The following is a 17,340-nucleotide window of genomic DNA, read 5'->3' as shown; positions in this document are numbered from 1 at the left end:
TTTGCATCGAATTGTTACTGGCGATGAAAAATGGATTTATTTTAAGAATCCTAAACGGGAAAAATCATGGGTTAATCCGGGACAGCCATCAACATCGACTGCAAAACCAGATTGATTCGGCAAGAAGACAGTGCTCTGTATTTGGTGGGATCAGAAAGGTGTGGTGTATCATGAGCTTCTAAAACCAGGTGAAACTGTGAATACTAACCGCTACAGACAACAAATGATCAATTTGAACTATGCATTGATGGAAAAAAGACCAGAATGGGCCAGAAGACATGGCAAAATAATTTTTTTACACGACAATGCACATGCACACAAAGCAAAACTGGTTCAGGATACAATCAAAACACTTGGCTGGGAGCTGTTACCCCATGTGCGGGTATTCACCAGTCTTGACCCCTTCCAACTACCATTAGTTTTCATCAGTGGGACCTTCATTGGCTGAGGAACACTTCGATTCCTACGAAGAAGTTGAAAATTGGGTGCCTGATTGGTTTGCTTCAAAAGACGAACATTTCTATTGGCGTGGTGCCCACAAACTGCCAGAAAGGTGGTCAAATGTATAGAAAGCAATGGTCAGTACTTTGAATAAAATGTTTTTACTTTTCAGTTCAAAATTAGTGTTTCATTTTCACAAAAAACATTCATTTAATACCAGTACACCTGGTATGTACCATTTCCATTACTACCTGAGATAAATTAAATCACTAGCAAATACACACCTATTGGCAGTTGAGTTGTGCCTGGTCAGAATTAGGCGTATGTAGTTATATTGTTCCCTGAAGAATGTTGCTACAGTTTGGTCAAATTTTTGTCATTTTGAATGACATTGGCTTGTATCACCAGAATAGTTTTGAATTGGACTTAATTTTTATAAATGATTCGTGACTCATCATAGGGTAATTACATTTGGTTTGATTTCTTACTGTCATTTATCTTTTTATCGATATTACATGGAAAATATGTGTAAAACACTATGAAGGTTGACAACTTTTTGTTCGGAAATGAACTTGTTCCATTAACTCGCAGTACTTGCTGTTGACGATTTCCACTTTACCCCTCATCTTCTATCTTACATTTAGTACTGAGTTTCTCTTCCAAGTTTGTTGTCAGGCAGTATTATTGCATTGTTCAGTGCTTTGTGTTACACATTTGGTGATTGCGTATTAATAAACTTTCCAATATTTGTGGATGAAGACAGTGGAACCTTAACTGATAGTGTTTTCTTTGATGAAGCTCATAACAAGAAAATAACTGTATACCTACTAACTAGTGTCTTCTCTGACAATGATGCATAGTTAGGATAAATGAGAAGTTCCTTGCAGTATAGATACTATTCAGTGGAAATGGGCTAACATAATTGATATCAGGATGAACATCTTTAAGAATAGTGTGCAAAGATGAATTGGGATAAGATTTGTGATAAGCCAAATGGCAACATAAAATTTAATCTATAACATTATAAATTCATATCATTATTTGAGAATATTTTTGCAAATACACTTATCAGAAATGCCATTAAACAGCCACATAAAAAAACCATGGATCAGTAGAGGGATTAAAGTTTCTTGTGAAAGGAAAAGAGAATTGTATATATCAGTAAGAATGAGTAAATGTCCTACAGTCGTTGCACCCTACAAAAAGTATGTAGAAGTACTAAGGAAAGTTACTGAAAGATCAAGGAACATGCACATTGTCAGAAATCAGTAATTATGACTAAAAACTTAAGGCTACATGAACTATAGAAAAGGAAGAGAGAGGACAGAAGCCACAGAACAGGAAACATCACTATTAATTTAAATGGAAGGGCTATAAGTGGTGATTCACAGGCAGCAAACATGTTTAATAACATTTTTTAACTGTAGTAGGAAATATAGGGACAAACAGTTAAAGAGAAAAACCCGGGGTATGTTGAAGAAGCAACTTGCATAAAATTTGATCATATGGCTCTCACCTACTTCTTCCAAAATTAAGAAAAATATATGTTCTGTCAAAAATAAAAGCTCATCTGGATTTGACAGAGTTTCCAACAGCCCTCAACTGTGTTTCCAACAGCCCCCAATAATAAGTGCTGCCTTTTTTGAAATATATAAGGCATCACTAATTCTGGCCATTTTTCCAGAGAGATTGAAATATCGCATTGTTAAACCGCACTAGGAGAGATGTCAGTAACTACTGACCTGTTTCACAACTGACATTTTCCAAAATTTTTGAGAAGGTGATGTATTCTAGAATAGTACCCCACCTTAACAATAATAATATCCTTCATAAATCACAGTTTCCATTTCAGAAGAGTTTCTGAACTAAGAATGCCATTTCCACATTCACTCAACAAATTTGAAAGTACTAAATAACAAAACACAATCTGGTATCTTCTATGTCTGTCTACTGCAGTTGACTGTTTAAATCCATATCCTCCTGGCTATACTGAGGTTTTATGGAATTAATGGTGTAGCTAACCAATGGATATCATATCATCTAAATTTAATAATCTGACCAATTAAGAAGGGGAGATTCTTTGACTGGGAAGAAATCACGTACAGGATTTCACAAGGCTCAATCTATGTCCACTATTGTTTCTCATGTATGTAAACGACCTTCCATCAATTACACAAAACTCCGTGTTGGTTCATTTTACTGGTGACACTGGTATTGTAATCAATAAACAAACACGTACATGCATGATATACATCCACACCAGTGACAATTATTGAGCTATATGAAATAAAATTATCACAACTTTTGACCAATTGTATTAGGACATTCAAAGTGCGCCGGTTGGTCGTGGGACATGATGGGAATTAGTATGCACCTGCATGATTTTGTTTAGGGATGAAGCCCACTTCCACTTGGATGGGTTTGTCAACAAGCAAAATTTGCGATCTGAGAATCCACATTTTGTTATCAAGAAGTATCTTCATCCGCTGCAAGTGACTGTCATGTGTGATGTTTAGTCACGGAATTATCAATGTGATATTCCTTAATGGCACAGTGGAGGTTTTGGTAGATGATTTCATCTCCACTATCCAAAGTGACCCTGATTTCAATAGGAAATGGTTCATGCAAGGCGAAGCTCGACACCATCAAAGCGGGAAAGTGTCTGATGTCCTGGAGGAGCACTTAGGAGACCGTATTTTGGCTCTGGGGTACCCAGAGGCCACTTTCATGGTCCTCGATTTGCTGCCATATTCTCCGGGTCTGATCACATGGGACTCCTTTTTGTGGAACTATAGGAAAGACAAGGTGTACAGCAATAACCCCAAAACCATTGCAGAGCTGAAAACAACCATTCAGGAGGTCATCGACAGCATATATTTCGACACATCAGCGGGCCATGCAGAATTTCGCTATTCGTCTGCGCCACTTCATCGCCAACGACGGCAGGCATGTTGGACATGTCATAACCCAAATCTGAATATCTGCAATGACGTTTACATGTCGAATAAAGTGTGTGCACACTGTAGTTTGTGACTGAATTATGTTTTTTTATAAAGTCAATAATTTTCATCCTGTACATAACAGCAATAGAAGAAGTGGTAAACAATGTTTCTGAAAGTATTATTGAATAGTTTTCTATAATGGTCTCACTTTAGATTAAAATTTTTTTTTTTTTCAAAAATCGTAATATATTCTGTTCTTAACATTTAAAGTTACTACAAAAAATTATATGTGTAACACATGGAGGAAAAATGACAACTATGGTGCAAAAAAATTTTAGGTGTCCACCTTGATGAGAATTTAAATAGAAAAACACATTTTGGAACTTGTAAAACAATTGTCACCCACCATTGCTTTTTGAAACATTGCAAATCTTGGATGAGACAAGTTAGAAAGTTCACATGTTCTCTGTATTTTCACTCTGTAGTGTCATAAGGAACAATGTTTTGGGCAACTCATCTTTAAAATTTTCATTGCTCAAAAATGTGTTGCAAGAAAGTGTGGTGCTGCCCTACAATCATCTTGCATGTGTCTTGTGTCTTTTGACTACTGCTTCACTGTATATTTCTTCCCTCATGAAGTTTGTTGTAAATACCAAAGTCAACTGCTGCTCAAAAGGAACAATGATGTACATAATTACAACATGTGAAAAAAAAAAATTACGTTCTTTACTCCATGTTAAGGTTGTCTTTGACACAAAATGGGATGCACAATACTGCCACCAAAATATTTGGTCGCTTAGCTAGTGATATAAACTGTCTGATAGACAGCAAAGTTAAATTTGAAAACAAACTGAAAAAGTTTCTCTGTGATAATTCCTTCTATTTCGTAGAAGAATGTTTGATTTTGTGATGTGTAAAAGGTGATGGGTAGGAATTAACAGCTCACAACAGAACTAAAAAAAGGTAGATGATAAAGCCTGTAGCCAGGTTTACAAATTAGCATTTTTGAATGTATAAGACTCATTCCACATCACATAAAAATGATCGACAGAATTTGAAACTTCTACTACAGGCATTTTTATTGTTGTGAAGGTATTTTCGTAGAAAAAAATGTAGTTTAGGTGACAGCCTGACTATCATAATTGAGTTATTACTCTTTTTACTGTCCACTGGAGACCATACACCAAGGTATCCAGAAAATTTCCCAGAAATCAGAAATTTTGTTGGTGTTTGGAGTAACTCTGTAGATCTTTGCTGCTGGGCTCTTATGAATTATGAAGACTATTTCAGAAGTCTACAATCTGAGGTGGCACAGTGCTCAATGCACATCACTTTAATTTGGGGGAAGATGGCTTCGAAAGAAATGTAAGTTCCTTCATTATTTCAGTACCAAACATTTTAATTCCTATGACAGGCTGACACAAGTAATCAATAACTCCCATCCTCAATGATTTTTACTACATGTGGCATTTGTATCAGGGCAGCATATTGTATGCTAAACACAAGCTAACCTGTGGCCAGGGAGACGGGACCTGAGCTCTGCAAATTAGCTTGCTTCCATCACTGTTTCCGTTGATGTGCTGAGGGTATCAGACATTTCATATGATAACTGCCAGATGTTGTAGAATTGCATTGGGGTCTGAAAAGGCTTTTGATGCAGTTTTGAAGGAGCTGTGAAATATAATTTTTTGGGGGAGATGGTTGTTGATTATGAATTTCAACTTTATGATCTTGAATTTTCCGGAATAATTTAAAAGAAAGAAAGATTTGGAATAAGCCGCTTTCCTCCAGGTTTTGTGCTCATAGATTTAAAAAGATGCATTTTTGAGTTAACATCATTTGGTACCAAATAAAGCAGGAGTGGAGTAAATTGTCTTGTAATTCTGAGTCTAATGATTTTCTGTGTTGGCACATTGTTTTGGAGTAGACATACATAGAAATAGTGAGCTGGTAAGCACTTTTTGCTATCTGCCTTATTTACTTTTCTTATTTGCATTCTTCCTTGCTTACTTTCTCTTCCTTTCATCTTCAGCTTTTCTATTGAAAGATTTTCACAAGATCTCAAAGTGTGGCTGTTTTGATGCCATCACTTTTCTTGTGCTATTGTCCCCTACTAGCTGCAACTGTTTCCACGAGTAATTGTTAGTCCTCTTCCTCCTCCTCTTGCTCCTCCACCTCCCTCCTGTGCTTTTCTTGTGTGGATTGTTTTGAAAGATGCCGCAGGGAAAAACTGATGAGTTTGAGTTTGGAGAGTTTTATTTGTGATAGTGTGTTAGAGAGTGGAAGCACAATGATAGAAGTGAACCAAAAAGGCTTACACAGATTTTGTAAAAGTAGTTTGGAAAGGAAGAGTGGGGAGGGAAGTTATCACATAAATAATAATTTGTTAAAATTAAAAACTTTTCAATTTTTAAAACTGTTTTGAGTGTGTACATTATAAAACATTCAATGACTAGTTTCAGTTGACTAAGCAATCATCTTCAGATCCAATAACAAGCAAAGAACATAAAATTGGCTCAGTCAAACAATGGAAATACCAGATTGGAATATCACACCGTGTGTGTGTGTGTGTGTGTGTGTGTGTGTGTGTGTGTAGAAGGCTTTGGCAGAAAACTCAGATGTGTAGCAGTCTTGTTGTTGTGCCTGTCTGCAACTCAACATATCTTTACAGTGAGTAGCAGTCTAAATTTGGCGAACTAATCTTGAACTTAAAATAGTTTTGAAAGTTATGAATAAAGAAAAGTACCACTCGTGAAATGTCAGCATATAGCATATTGAAAACCCACCATCTATGTTGCTGGGAGCTACTGAAGAGAGCAGAAGTGATAGTCGGATAACTGTAGACTGTGTATAAATTTATGAAATTACATCAGAGAGATGATGGGTGGAACATACTGTGTCTGTATGAGTAACACTTCCAAAATAAACCTGAATAAACCAGCAAGGGGAAGAAGTATTTCAAAGTCTATAGGAACAACAGAAGCAAAACAAGTGTTACATAGTGAAAATTATTACAAAGATAAAAACAACAATAATAAAAAACAACAATAATACAGGGTGTCCCAGGAGGATTGGTCAGAATTCAGGGATATGACAAGAACATTCATCAGAAGCAAAAATATCAAGTAAACATTAGCTGTAAAATGCATGCTCTAGAGCTAGGAGCACTTCGTCATCTTTGCTATTGTGAAACACCACCTTCCACTGAACAAGTGCTCGTAGCTCTTAAAGTGTGCATTGTAGTATCCATATTTGCTGGACAGTTTTTCTTGTTTTGGTAGGTACTACTGCCTCCAGAAATATGGAAAGCAAAGAGCTTGCAATAAAAGAGATTTGTTTCACAGTATTGAAGTTGTCACACTCAGCTCTAAAGGTATGCATTTTAGGGCCCAAGTTTATTAGAATTTTTCTTCAAAGGATCATTTGTGTCCTACCCCTGAACATTCACCATTCCTCCTGTATACAAAATGAATTATACCATGCTTAATCAGATTAGTATTTTATACATCTTCGGTGACTGTAGTCATATACAACGAAATAATAATAAATTAGCTGCATTAAAGTAATTTAATTTCTTAATGAGATTGCAGACAATTAGAAAATGTATGTACATCATTGTTAACAGTGAGTAACTTGTCAAAAACTGAGAAACACTTTTTTTTTAATACTAGATGTGGTACAACATTACTTATATTCATTCTGCATTTTCAAACTGTTGTGAATTTGAGGTTTAGTTTGTAAAATTTAACTTAATGCAATGTTCTGTTCTTTGCTTGTTCTCAGATCTGAAGATGGTTGCTTAGTCAACTGAAATTAGTCATTGCATTTTAATGTTTTATAATGTAAGCAATCTAGACAATTATAAAAAAATAATGTAAAAGCATTTTTTTTTTAATTTTAAGAAATTTATATTTGATTGCTTTCTTTGTTTCTTACGATGTCAGATCTAACTAACAGTTAATGAAAATATCAAACATTGTCTCAGTGAGAAGTTTACTGTTACTCTCACAAAGAGGATTTGACAAGATTAGGCCGAGAATTCATACATAATAATAAAATAATATAATAATAATAATAATAATAATAATAATACAGGATCAAACAATAAACACCAGATATTACAGCAAGCATATTATTAAAGAACCCAATACCACAACAGATAAATGCAGACTTTGCAAACAACAAATAGAAACAGTAGATCACATCACAAGCGGATGTACAATACTAGCAAATACAGAATACCCCAGAAGACATGACAATGTAGCAAAAATAATACATCAACAACTTGCCATAAAACATAAACTAATAAAACAACACGTTCCCACATACAAGTACACACCACAAAATGTACTGGAGAATGATGAATACAAATTATACTGGAACAGAACGATTATAACAGGTAAAACAACACCACATAACAAACCTGACATCATACTCACCAATAAAAAGAAGAAATTAACACAACTAATTGAAATATCCATACCCAACACAACAAATATACAGAAGAAAACAGGAGAAAAAATTGAAAAATACATCCAACTGGCTGAGGAAGTCAAGGACATGTGGCATCAGGATAAAGTCGACATTATACCAATTATACTATCAACTACAGGAGTCATACCTCACAATATCCACCAGTACATCAATGCAATACAGCTACATCCAAACATATATATACAACTACAAAAATCTGTAATTATTGATACATGTTCAATGACCCGAAAGTTCCTAAATGCAATATAACATATACCGTACAGTTAAAAGGAAGTCACGCTTGATCAAGGTCCGCGTCACTGTCCATTTTTGACCAGACATAACGTCTGAGAATAGAAAGAAATAATAATAATAATAATAATAATTTGAATAAAAACTAGTTGCTTTTAGTGTGGATCAATGACACAACCACAGCTCCTGAATGATTAAAGCAGACTTCATAAAGCTAAACACAATTTTATGTACAGAGTTAGAAAAAAAAGTGCAGGAAAACATACCAATATCAGTTTAGAAGGCCAGTGATGAGCTTAAGCAAGGCATAAAAATTGTGCTCAATCTACTTCTCCCAGTTTCAGCAGGTGGGCATTGAATAGCATTCTGCTCAACCATTGTGACCTCTGGTTGTTCCAGGAGGGAAATTCAGCCATCTGTGCAAATATTTTTTTCTTCTCGTACAAATTCTCAGGATTGTCAGTTTTCTCTGGAGACACTGATGGACAATATTGAAGGTGACATTTGGTCTGGCAAAAAAGAAACTGTGAAAGTGCAGCTTCCTATAATGTGTGAAAGTGAAATACTAATAGCTTAATATCCAAATAATTTGCCAGTTTCTGCTTGAAAAGAACAGGTTACAGATTTACATTGAGTTGCTGGTGTTAGGAGAAATCTTCAAAAGCATATGGTTCCAGACTTCACTAAAACATGGTACCTGCCACCAGACAATTTTCTGTAATGATGCAGATAGCTTGTTCCTGATGATTGTGCCTTCACTGCTGCTGCTGCTGCTGCTGCTGCTGCTGCGGCTGCTGCACTGAAGCAGAAACATCAGTTCAGTAACATGGAAGAAAACAGTATTAAGAGAGGCCAAATTCACTTCTTTCGCCATTGCAGGAAGTTTCGTCATTGTATAAAATATGCCCCAGGGAAGTTACTTCATATTTAAATTCTGTTAACTTACACTAAAGCTTTGTTTTGACACCAGCCATCACAGTGTGTCTCTGAAAGTGTGTGGGCAACAATTTCCAGTTTGTTTATGGCAATGTAGAGCTTACATTCAGTTTTGTGATGGGCACAATGCTTCAAAAAATGGAAGTGAATGTATCATCCCAAAAATTGTAATTGCTCCATCTAGATCTTTGTAATATTTACCTGTCTTCAGAAGGTCTTCCTTCCATGCCTGAATTTTTGTGGCTTCATAATAAAATCAAAGGCCCAGCAGAATTTCCAGGCTGATCGGCACTATTGGAAGAAGTCATCAAAGCTGTTCCATGTGAAGTAGTCATCACAGCTTGTTGTATGCAGTGGAAAAGACTGAAGAATTTTGTCAGAATTTGTGTGGTGACATTTGGTAAGGCATTGTATGGAAAAGCTCAAGATATCCTAGCAAGAGAGAGAGTCTGATCTTTTTAAAACAAAGTTTTAATATTTTCGGGGAAAATCAAAGGTGAAAAATTTGAGATTCATAATCAGCAGCCTAGAAAGCATAAACGGGCAGATTTTCAAACCTACTCCAAAACTGTTCAGGTAGCATCACTATTCATGTGGAATAGACATACTTTGAAATTATTTTTGTAATGGACTGATTTTCAATGTGAAGATATAAAGTATTTATGTAAAATGATGTAAATGCTGGTTCTTCAGATATTCAGTTCCTGATCTTGTGGTTTCACTTTCCAAAATTTATTGGTGGTCATGTTTGTAAACAATTTTTCTGGTAATTTTAAGTGGTTACTAGTTTCTTTACTGTGTGATGCAAGGTTACATTTCATAGTTGGCACTTAAATCTTGCAGAGAACTCAGATGAAGCAAGAAGTGTGTGTTGTGTTTTGTGTGTGTGTGTGTGTGTGTGTGTGTGTGTGTGTGTGTGAAACCAGATGGCGCTATGGTTGGCCCGCTAGATGGCGCTGCCATAGGTCAAACGGGAACTGCGTTTTTTTAAATAGGAACCTCCATTTTGTATTAAATATTCGTGTAGTACATAAAGAAATATGAATTTTTTTTTTTTTTTTTGCTAGATGGCGCTGTAATAGTCACAAGCGTATAAGTACGTGGTATCACGTAACATTCCGCCAGTGCGGACAGTATTTGCTTTGTGATACATTAGCTGTGTTAAAATGGACCGTTTACCAATTGTGGAATAGGTCGATATCGCGTTGATGTATGGCTATTGTGATCAAAACGCCCAACGGGCATGTGCTATGTATGCTGCTCGGTATCCTGGATGACGTCATTCAAGTGTCCGGACCGTTCGCCGGATAGTTATGTTATTTAAGGAAACAGGAAGTTTCCAGCCCCATGTGAAACGTCAACCATCACCTGCAACAAATGATGATGCCCAAGTAGGTGTTTTAGCTGCTGTCGTGGCTAGTCCGCACATCAGTAGCAGACAAATTACATGAGAATCGGGAATCTCAAAAATGTCGGTGTTGAGAATGCTACGTCAACATCGATTACACCCGTATCATATTTCTATGCACCAGGAATTGCATGGCGATGACTTTGAACGTCGTGTACAGTTCTGCCACTGGGCAGAAGAGAAATTACGGGACGATGACAGATTTTTTTTGCATGCGTTCTATTTAGCGACAAAGCGTCATTCACCAACAGTGGTAACGTAAACTGGCATAATATGCACTATTGGGCAACGGAAAACCCTCGATGACAGTGACAAGTGGAACATCAGCGATCTTGGCTGGTTAATGTGTGGTGTGCCATTATGGGTGGAAGGATAATTGGCCCACATTTTATCGATGGCAATCTAAATGGTGCGATGTATGCTGATTTCCTACGTAATGTTCTACCAATGTTACTACAAAATGTTTCACTGCATGACAAAATGGCGATGTACTTCCAACATGGTGGATGTCCGGCACATAGCTTGCATGTGCTTGAAGCGGTATTGAATAGCGTATTTCATGACGGATGCATTGGTCATCGAAGCACCATACCATGGCCCGCACGTTCACCAGATCTGACGTCCCCGGATATCGTTTTGTGGAGAAAGTTGAAGGATATTTGCTATCGTGATCCACCTACAACGCCTGTCAACATGCGTCAGCGCATTGTCAATGCATGTGCGAACTTTACGGAAGGCGAACTACTCGCTGTTGAGAGGAATGTCGTTACACGTATTGCCAAATGCAATGAGGTTGACGGACATCATTTTGAGCATTTATTGCATTGATGTGGTATTTACAGGTAATCATGCTGTAACAGCATGTGTTGTCAGAAATGATAAGTTCACAAAGGTACATGCATCAGATTGGAACAACTGAAAGAAAATGTTCAAGCGTACCTACGTTCTGTATTTTAATTTGAAAAACCTACTTGTTACCAACTGTTCTTCTAAAATTGTGAGCCATATGTTTGTGACTATTACAGCGCCATCTCTCACAAAGCGAAAAAAGTGGTCCAACTAAAACATTCATATTTCTTTACGTACTACACGAATATGTAATAAAAAATGGGGTTCCTACTTAAAAAAAACACAGTTTGACCTATGGCAGCGCCATCTAGCGGGCCAACCATAGCGCCATCTGGTTTCCCCCTTGAAGCTAGACAAGTTTCATTCTGTGTAGTTTTTTTTTCATTTGACACTTATTTCGTGAGATATTTGGCCCGGACACACACACACACACACACACACACACACACACACACACACACACGTAATATGTCTATAAGCAGAAAAGAGCTATGGTGGCTGTTGAAAATTGGTCTGTAAGATATGTTTCAGCCAAATATGTTGGTTATAAGTTTACATGTTCTTTCTATTCTGATTTAGAGTGTGGTTTCATTCACTCAGTTACATGTATGCCATGCTTCATTTTTTGTGCTGTGCTGCCTTCCCTTCTTTCTGATTCCCTCCTGGAAATTCTGATAGCCGGAGAATTAGTGGTTCAGATTTGATTTTGCCGGCCGTGGTGGTCTAGCGGTTCTGGCGCTGCAGTCCGGAACCGCGGGACTGCTACGGTCGCAGGTTCGAATCCTGCCTCGGGCATGTGTGTGTGTAATGTCCTTAGGTTAGTTAGGTTTAAGTAGTTCTAAGTTCTAGGGGACTTATGACCTAAGATGTTGAGTCCCATAGTGCTCAGAGCCATCAGATTTGATTTTGCTCTGTCAATTCTGCTTCGGTTGTACATAGTTTGATGCTGGTTAATAGACATCCCTTATAAGTTTCAGTACTGTCAACTTTTTTGCTTAAAGTAAAAAATTATGTTACAATGTACTTTTTATTGTTTTGTTTTAAAACTTGTAATTAAATTCCTAATTTGTCAAAGGTGTGCAGTACTGGATGATATGAGTGAACTATCGAACTTGCTGCAGCAGATAGAAAAAGAGAAAACAGTGGAAAGTGATTGTGAAGATGAGATAGAGCAACTAAGGGCTAAACTGCAGATGGCAGAAGAAAGGCTGTTGAAACAGAAGAAAATTTTAAGTGAAATGCGGAACCATGCAAAAGAAGCTAGGCAGCGTATAAATAAAAGATTTAATAATTATAACTCTCTTGTGCGTGAATGTCACCGTTTTGGGCAGAAAAATGTTGGAGGCTCTTACAAGTAAGTGTATAAAGAGTGAGGCATGTATCATTCACATTTTTGTAAGTTTACATCTGTTCTTCATTTTAATGATACTAAGTATTTCTATTCAAAGCAGTCTGTTAGAATTTTTGTTTTTTATTTAAAAATTAAATTTACTGATAGTGTTGGAAGTTCACTCTCACTTCTTGTTAACCTGTGACAGCCCATTGTGCTAAGTATTGGTTAATGTTTTGGTGATACTGTACATATTCATTTAAATCTCTCTTAGTTACTTGGTGTAGATACAGAAAGTACAACAAATGAATCCTGGAATAATCCTATTTGATACTTACAGGGTTCCATCAGGATGTAGCCAGTTATTAGTAGAGAAAGTGAAGCAGCTGTCTGTCCAAGCTAAGAGGCTAAATTCCAAATGTGCAAAATCAGGTGATGAAACCTCAGTTACTGAAAGTCCATTGTCTGGTGTTGAAGCTAGTGATATGTGTGAGATCAGTTTTGATGAAAGTCAGTCTGACTCTCCTGACTTAAAGACAGGAAAAGTGAAAGGTTCTGATTCAGAGGATGTAAATGGCATTGACATGCGGTCTCCAGTCAGAAATGCCGATCAAAGTGGACGGACTGAAGCAAGTGTTGAGAGTAGCCCAATGGAAAATAGTGCAGATAAAAAAACTCAGAAATGTTACATCGAAAGTGAATTGAAAGAAGTGAGAACTGGGGTGAAACGTAAGAGTAGTGATGTTTGTAGTTCTCAGTCAAAGCTACACACACCACGCAAGTTGCAGAAATATGTTTCCCCTTTGGAACATATCAAAAATGACAGGTGAGTGTATCCTACATAATTATTCTAGTCAATTTTTGGCACCTCTCAGCTGTTAACAAGTAACGTAAATGTAGAATTTGCTTACAAAACTACTGTGACATGTTGGTCAGTTTTTCTCTAGTTTTCCGAAGTGTATGCAACATTGGAGTAAAGTTTGTATATGTCACTTATACTCAGTACAGATTACATAACCTGGAACACAATGTAGTCACTATCCTGCATTAGCTTGTAAATGCTCCATTATGATGTACAACACAAGATGGGAGGGGGTAAGGGGGAGGGAGTGCCGTTAGGAGGAGGGCTGTAAGTCACTGGGACAGCTTTGTTACGTGAGATTTTGCGCCACTCCAACAACATTGCCCTCATTATCTGATGCTTTCCACTTTGGCGAATCTTTCTCAAAACGTGACACTTTTCTGTTTCACTGTCCACCAGTGCCGGAGGAGGAGGATGAGGATGAAGGGGGGGGGGGGGGGGGGGACACTGGGGGATGCACCTCTTCATTTTCTTTGAGATAAGTTAATGGGATTGGTCTACCCATTTAATTCTGATTAACTCACAGGATTTCCCCAACAGATCTATTATTGTGCACTGATGATGATTTGCCTACATTCTGTAGAAAGAAAGTAATCCTCCAACATGAAACTCAAATTAATCATATAGTAATTACTTTTGAATACATTGTTCCTGAGCTATTTTACATTCTAAGGGACAGTCCAACGTATTTCGATTCCTGACCACCACACACAGAACAAAATGTAGGTACTAATAGAGAATGACATCTTTGTTTCTGCAGATACATGTATTGTGCTTGAGTCCTTGCAGCAGATTAAAAAGCTTGCAGTCACATGTCATGTACAGAAAGCTTTTTGTGCATGTTTAGTTGATTTTCTTAAAAGATGTGTGAAATGAGGAATTCAATATTATTACCTAGATTAGTGCTGTAATACTGGATAGAACAATGCAAGCTCTGATTTTTAATTTCTTTTTGTGTTTGTGTTGTAGCATAACAGAAATCCTATAAATGTGAACATTGTATCAAGGGCAATCCAAGATTAGTGTTGAGTAGCAGGCAGATACCTTAAAATGAGAGCTGTTATCGCATGTGTCTGTGATATGATACGTTTTCATTTCATTTGGCAACAGAAAATTTAGATGAATATAACTTGGATATATAAAGATTTAGAACTAGATTCGTTCATTGTCTGCTTCAATACATAAGAACTGAAATGATGTGAGACTTCAAGAGAATAACAGAGATTCTCTCTCTCTCTCTCTCTCTCTCTCTCTCTCTCTCTGTCTGTCTCTGTGTGTGTGTGTGTGTGTGTGTGTGTGTGTGTGTGTGTGAAACCACTCTGCCAACCAGACAATAATTAGAAAGGAGAAGTGGAGTGGAGAGAAAAGTATGCATGTACAGCCATTTCCTAGCTGCCAGGTTTTAGTATGGTGGTGTGCTGAAGAGGAACTAGAATTGCCCATGTAGTGAACCAAAATTCACTGCGTATTGGTACCAATATACACTCCTGGAAATGGAAAAAAGAACACATTGACACCGGTGTGTCAGACCCACCATACTTGCTCCGGACACTGCGAGAGGGCTGTACAAGCAATGATCACACGCACGGCACAGCGGACACACCAGGAACCGCGGTGTTGGCCGTCGAATGGCGCTAGCTGCGCAGCATTTGTGCACCGCCTCCGTCAGTGTCAGCCAGTTTGCCGTGGCATACGGAGCTCCATCGCAGTCTTTAACACTGGTAGCATGCCGCGACAGCGTGGACGTGAACCGTATGTGCAGTTGACGGACTTTGAGCGAGGGCGTATAGTGGGCATGCGGGAGGCCGGGTGGACGTACCGCCGAATTGCTCAACACGTGGGGCGTGAGGTCTCCACAGTACATCGATGTTGTCGCCAGTGGTCGGCGGAAGGTGCACGTGCCCGTCGACCTGGGACCGGACCGCAGCGACGCACGGATGCACGCCAAGACCGTAGGATCGTACGCAGTGCCGTAGGGGACCGCACCGCCACTTCCCAGCAAATTAGGGACACTGTTGCTCCTGGGGTATGGGCGAGGACCATTCGCAACCGTCTCCATGAAGCTGGGCTACGGTCCCGCACACCGTTAGGCCGTCTTCCGCTCACGCCCCAACATCGTGCAGCCCGCCTCCAGTGGTGTCGCGACAGGCGTGAATGGAGGGACGAATGGAGACGTGTCGTCTTCAGCGATGAGAGTTGCTTCTGCCTTGGTGCCAATGATGGTCGTATGCGTGTTTGGCGCCGTGCAGGTGAGCGCCACAATCAGGACTGCATACGACCGAGGCACACAGGGCCAACACCCGGCATCATGGTGTCGGGAGCGATCTCCTACACTGGCCGTACACCACTGGTGATCGTCGAGGGGACACTGAATAGTGCACGGTACATCCAAACCGTCATCGAACCCATCGTTCTACCATTCCTAGACCGGCAAGGGAACTTGCTGTTCCAACAAGACAATGCACATCCGCATGTATCCCGTGCCACCCAATGTGCTCTAGAAGGTGTAAGTCAACTACCCTGGCCAGCAAGATCTCCGGATCTGTCCCCCATTGAGCATGTTTGGGACTGGATGAAGCGTCGTCTCACGCGGTCTGCACGTCCAGCACGAACGCTGGTCCAACTGAGGCGCCAGGTGGAAATGGCATGGCAAGCCGTTCCACAGGACTACATCCAGCATCTCTACGATCGTCTCCATGGGAGAATAGCAGCCTGCATTGCTGCGAAAGGTGGATATACACTGTACTAGTGCCGACATTGTGCATGCTCTGTTGCCTGTGTCTATGTGCCTGTGGTTCTGTCAGTGTGATCATGTGATGTATCTGACCCCAGGAATGTGTCAATAAAGTTTCCCCTTCCTGGGACAATGAATTCACGGTGTTCGTATTTCAATTTCCAGGAGTGTATGATGAACTTTGTGTATCCCTACATTCTTATTGACATTTGCCTTTGCTACAAAACTACGTCAGAACACTTCTTTGATTCAAGCAACCCTCAGTAGTGTGGCATTTGAAGTGAACTATAATTTTTTTTCTTTCACTTAAAACCTAATTTCTCTCTTAGTGTTTCTGCTACAAAACACGCCGATTCAACAACCTATCGCAGATCTGTTCTGTTTGGGTGCCGATAAGGAATTCAGTTAAGCAAAGACCCAGCCTTCGTGTAAACCTTGCTATAGCATAATTTTTGTTCCTGAGTGAAATTGTCTACTAGACTGCACAATATTAGTTGAACTGAATGTTTGTAACGAATGAAAATTGTGTGCCAGACGAAGACTTTGATCACATTCTCCAAGTTAGACATTACTCTTGTGAAAAACAAGAATTGAATTGATTAAACCGCTTATGCCATTTAGGATTAAACCTTAGGCTGTGGCTAGTGGCAAACATGCTCATTTATTTTCATAGAAGTAATACTCCAGTATACTTGCAGGACTACTGCTGTAGAGCTGTAGTGGAGAGGTAGAGGGGAAAGGTAACAGTGACTAGAATTATTGAGTGTGTAGTATTTGGTTTACAAAATGTTGTGTGTGAGTCAGAAGTTGTGATTAGACTCCAGCTCACTTTTTCTAACATCCGTCACAAAGCTTTAGTTTTTAGAGTACCTATATTTGGTACATTGTGCTAAGAATCTACAAATACTTTTTCACAATAAAAGTGAATTTTTTTTCTCCTCCTCCATTCTGACATGGGCACCATAAAAATGATAGAAGGTACTACTCTAATGTAGCTGAACCACTGATTGGACAATAAAAAAAAACAGTTTCCTGTTTTATGATATAAAAATGACCAATGATCTTTACAGACCAGGCTTCTCTGTCTGAGTTTGAATTGCCTTGTAGTCTTTT

General features: G+C 38.7%; 1 protein-coding gene across 1 annotated transcript in view; it reads left to right on the top strand.

Moving 5' to 3' along the window:
- The window catches only part of LOC126175999 (uncharacterized), an 86,939-nt gene that overhangs the window by 14,646 nt on the left and 54,953 nt on the right, over positions 1-17,340 (top strand). Inside the window, exons 3-4 of the mRNA XM_049923113.1 lie at positions 12,377-12,655; positions 12,972-13,457. Coding sequence (XP_049779070.1) covers positions 12,377-12,655; positions 12,972-13,457 — 765 coding nt within the window. The remainder of the gene's footprint in view (positions 1-12,376; positions 12,656-12,971; positions 13,458-17,340) is intronic.

Source organism: Schistocerca cancellata, chromosome 3 (genome assembly GCF_023864275.1).
Source record: "Schistocerca cancellata isolate TAMUIC-IGC-003103 chromosome 3, iqSchCanc2.1, whole genome shotgun sequence".
Taxonomy (NCBI): Eukaryota; Metazoa; Arthropoda; class Insecta; order Orthoptera; family Acrididae; genus Schistocerca; species Schistocerca cancellata.
The sequence above is the reverse complement of the archived record's forward strand: the minus strand, read 5'-3'. Positions and strand labels throughout refer to the sequence as shown.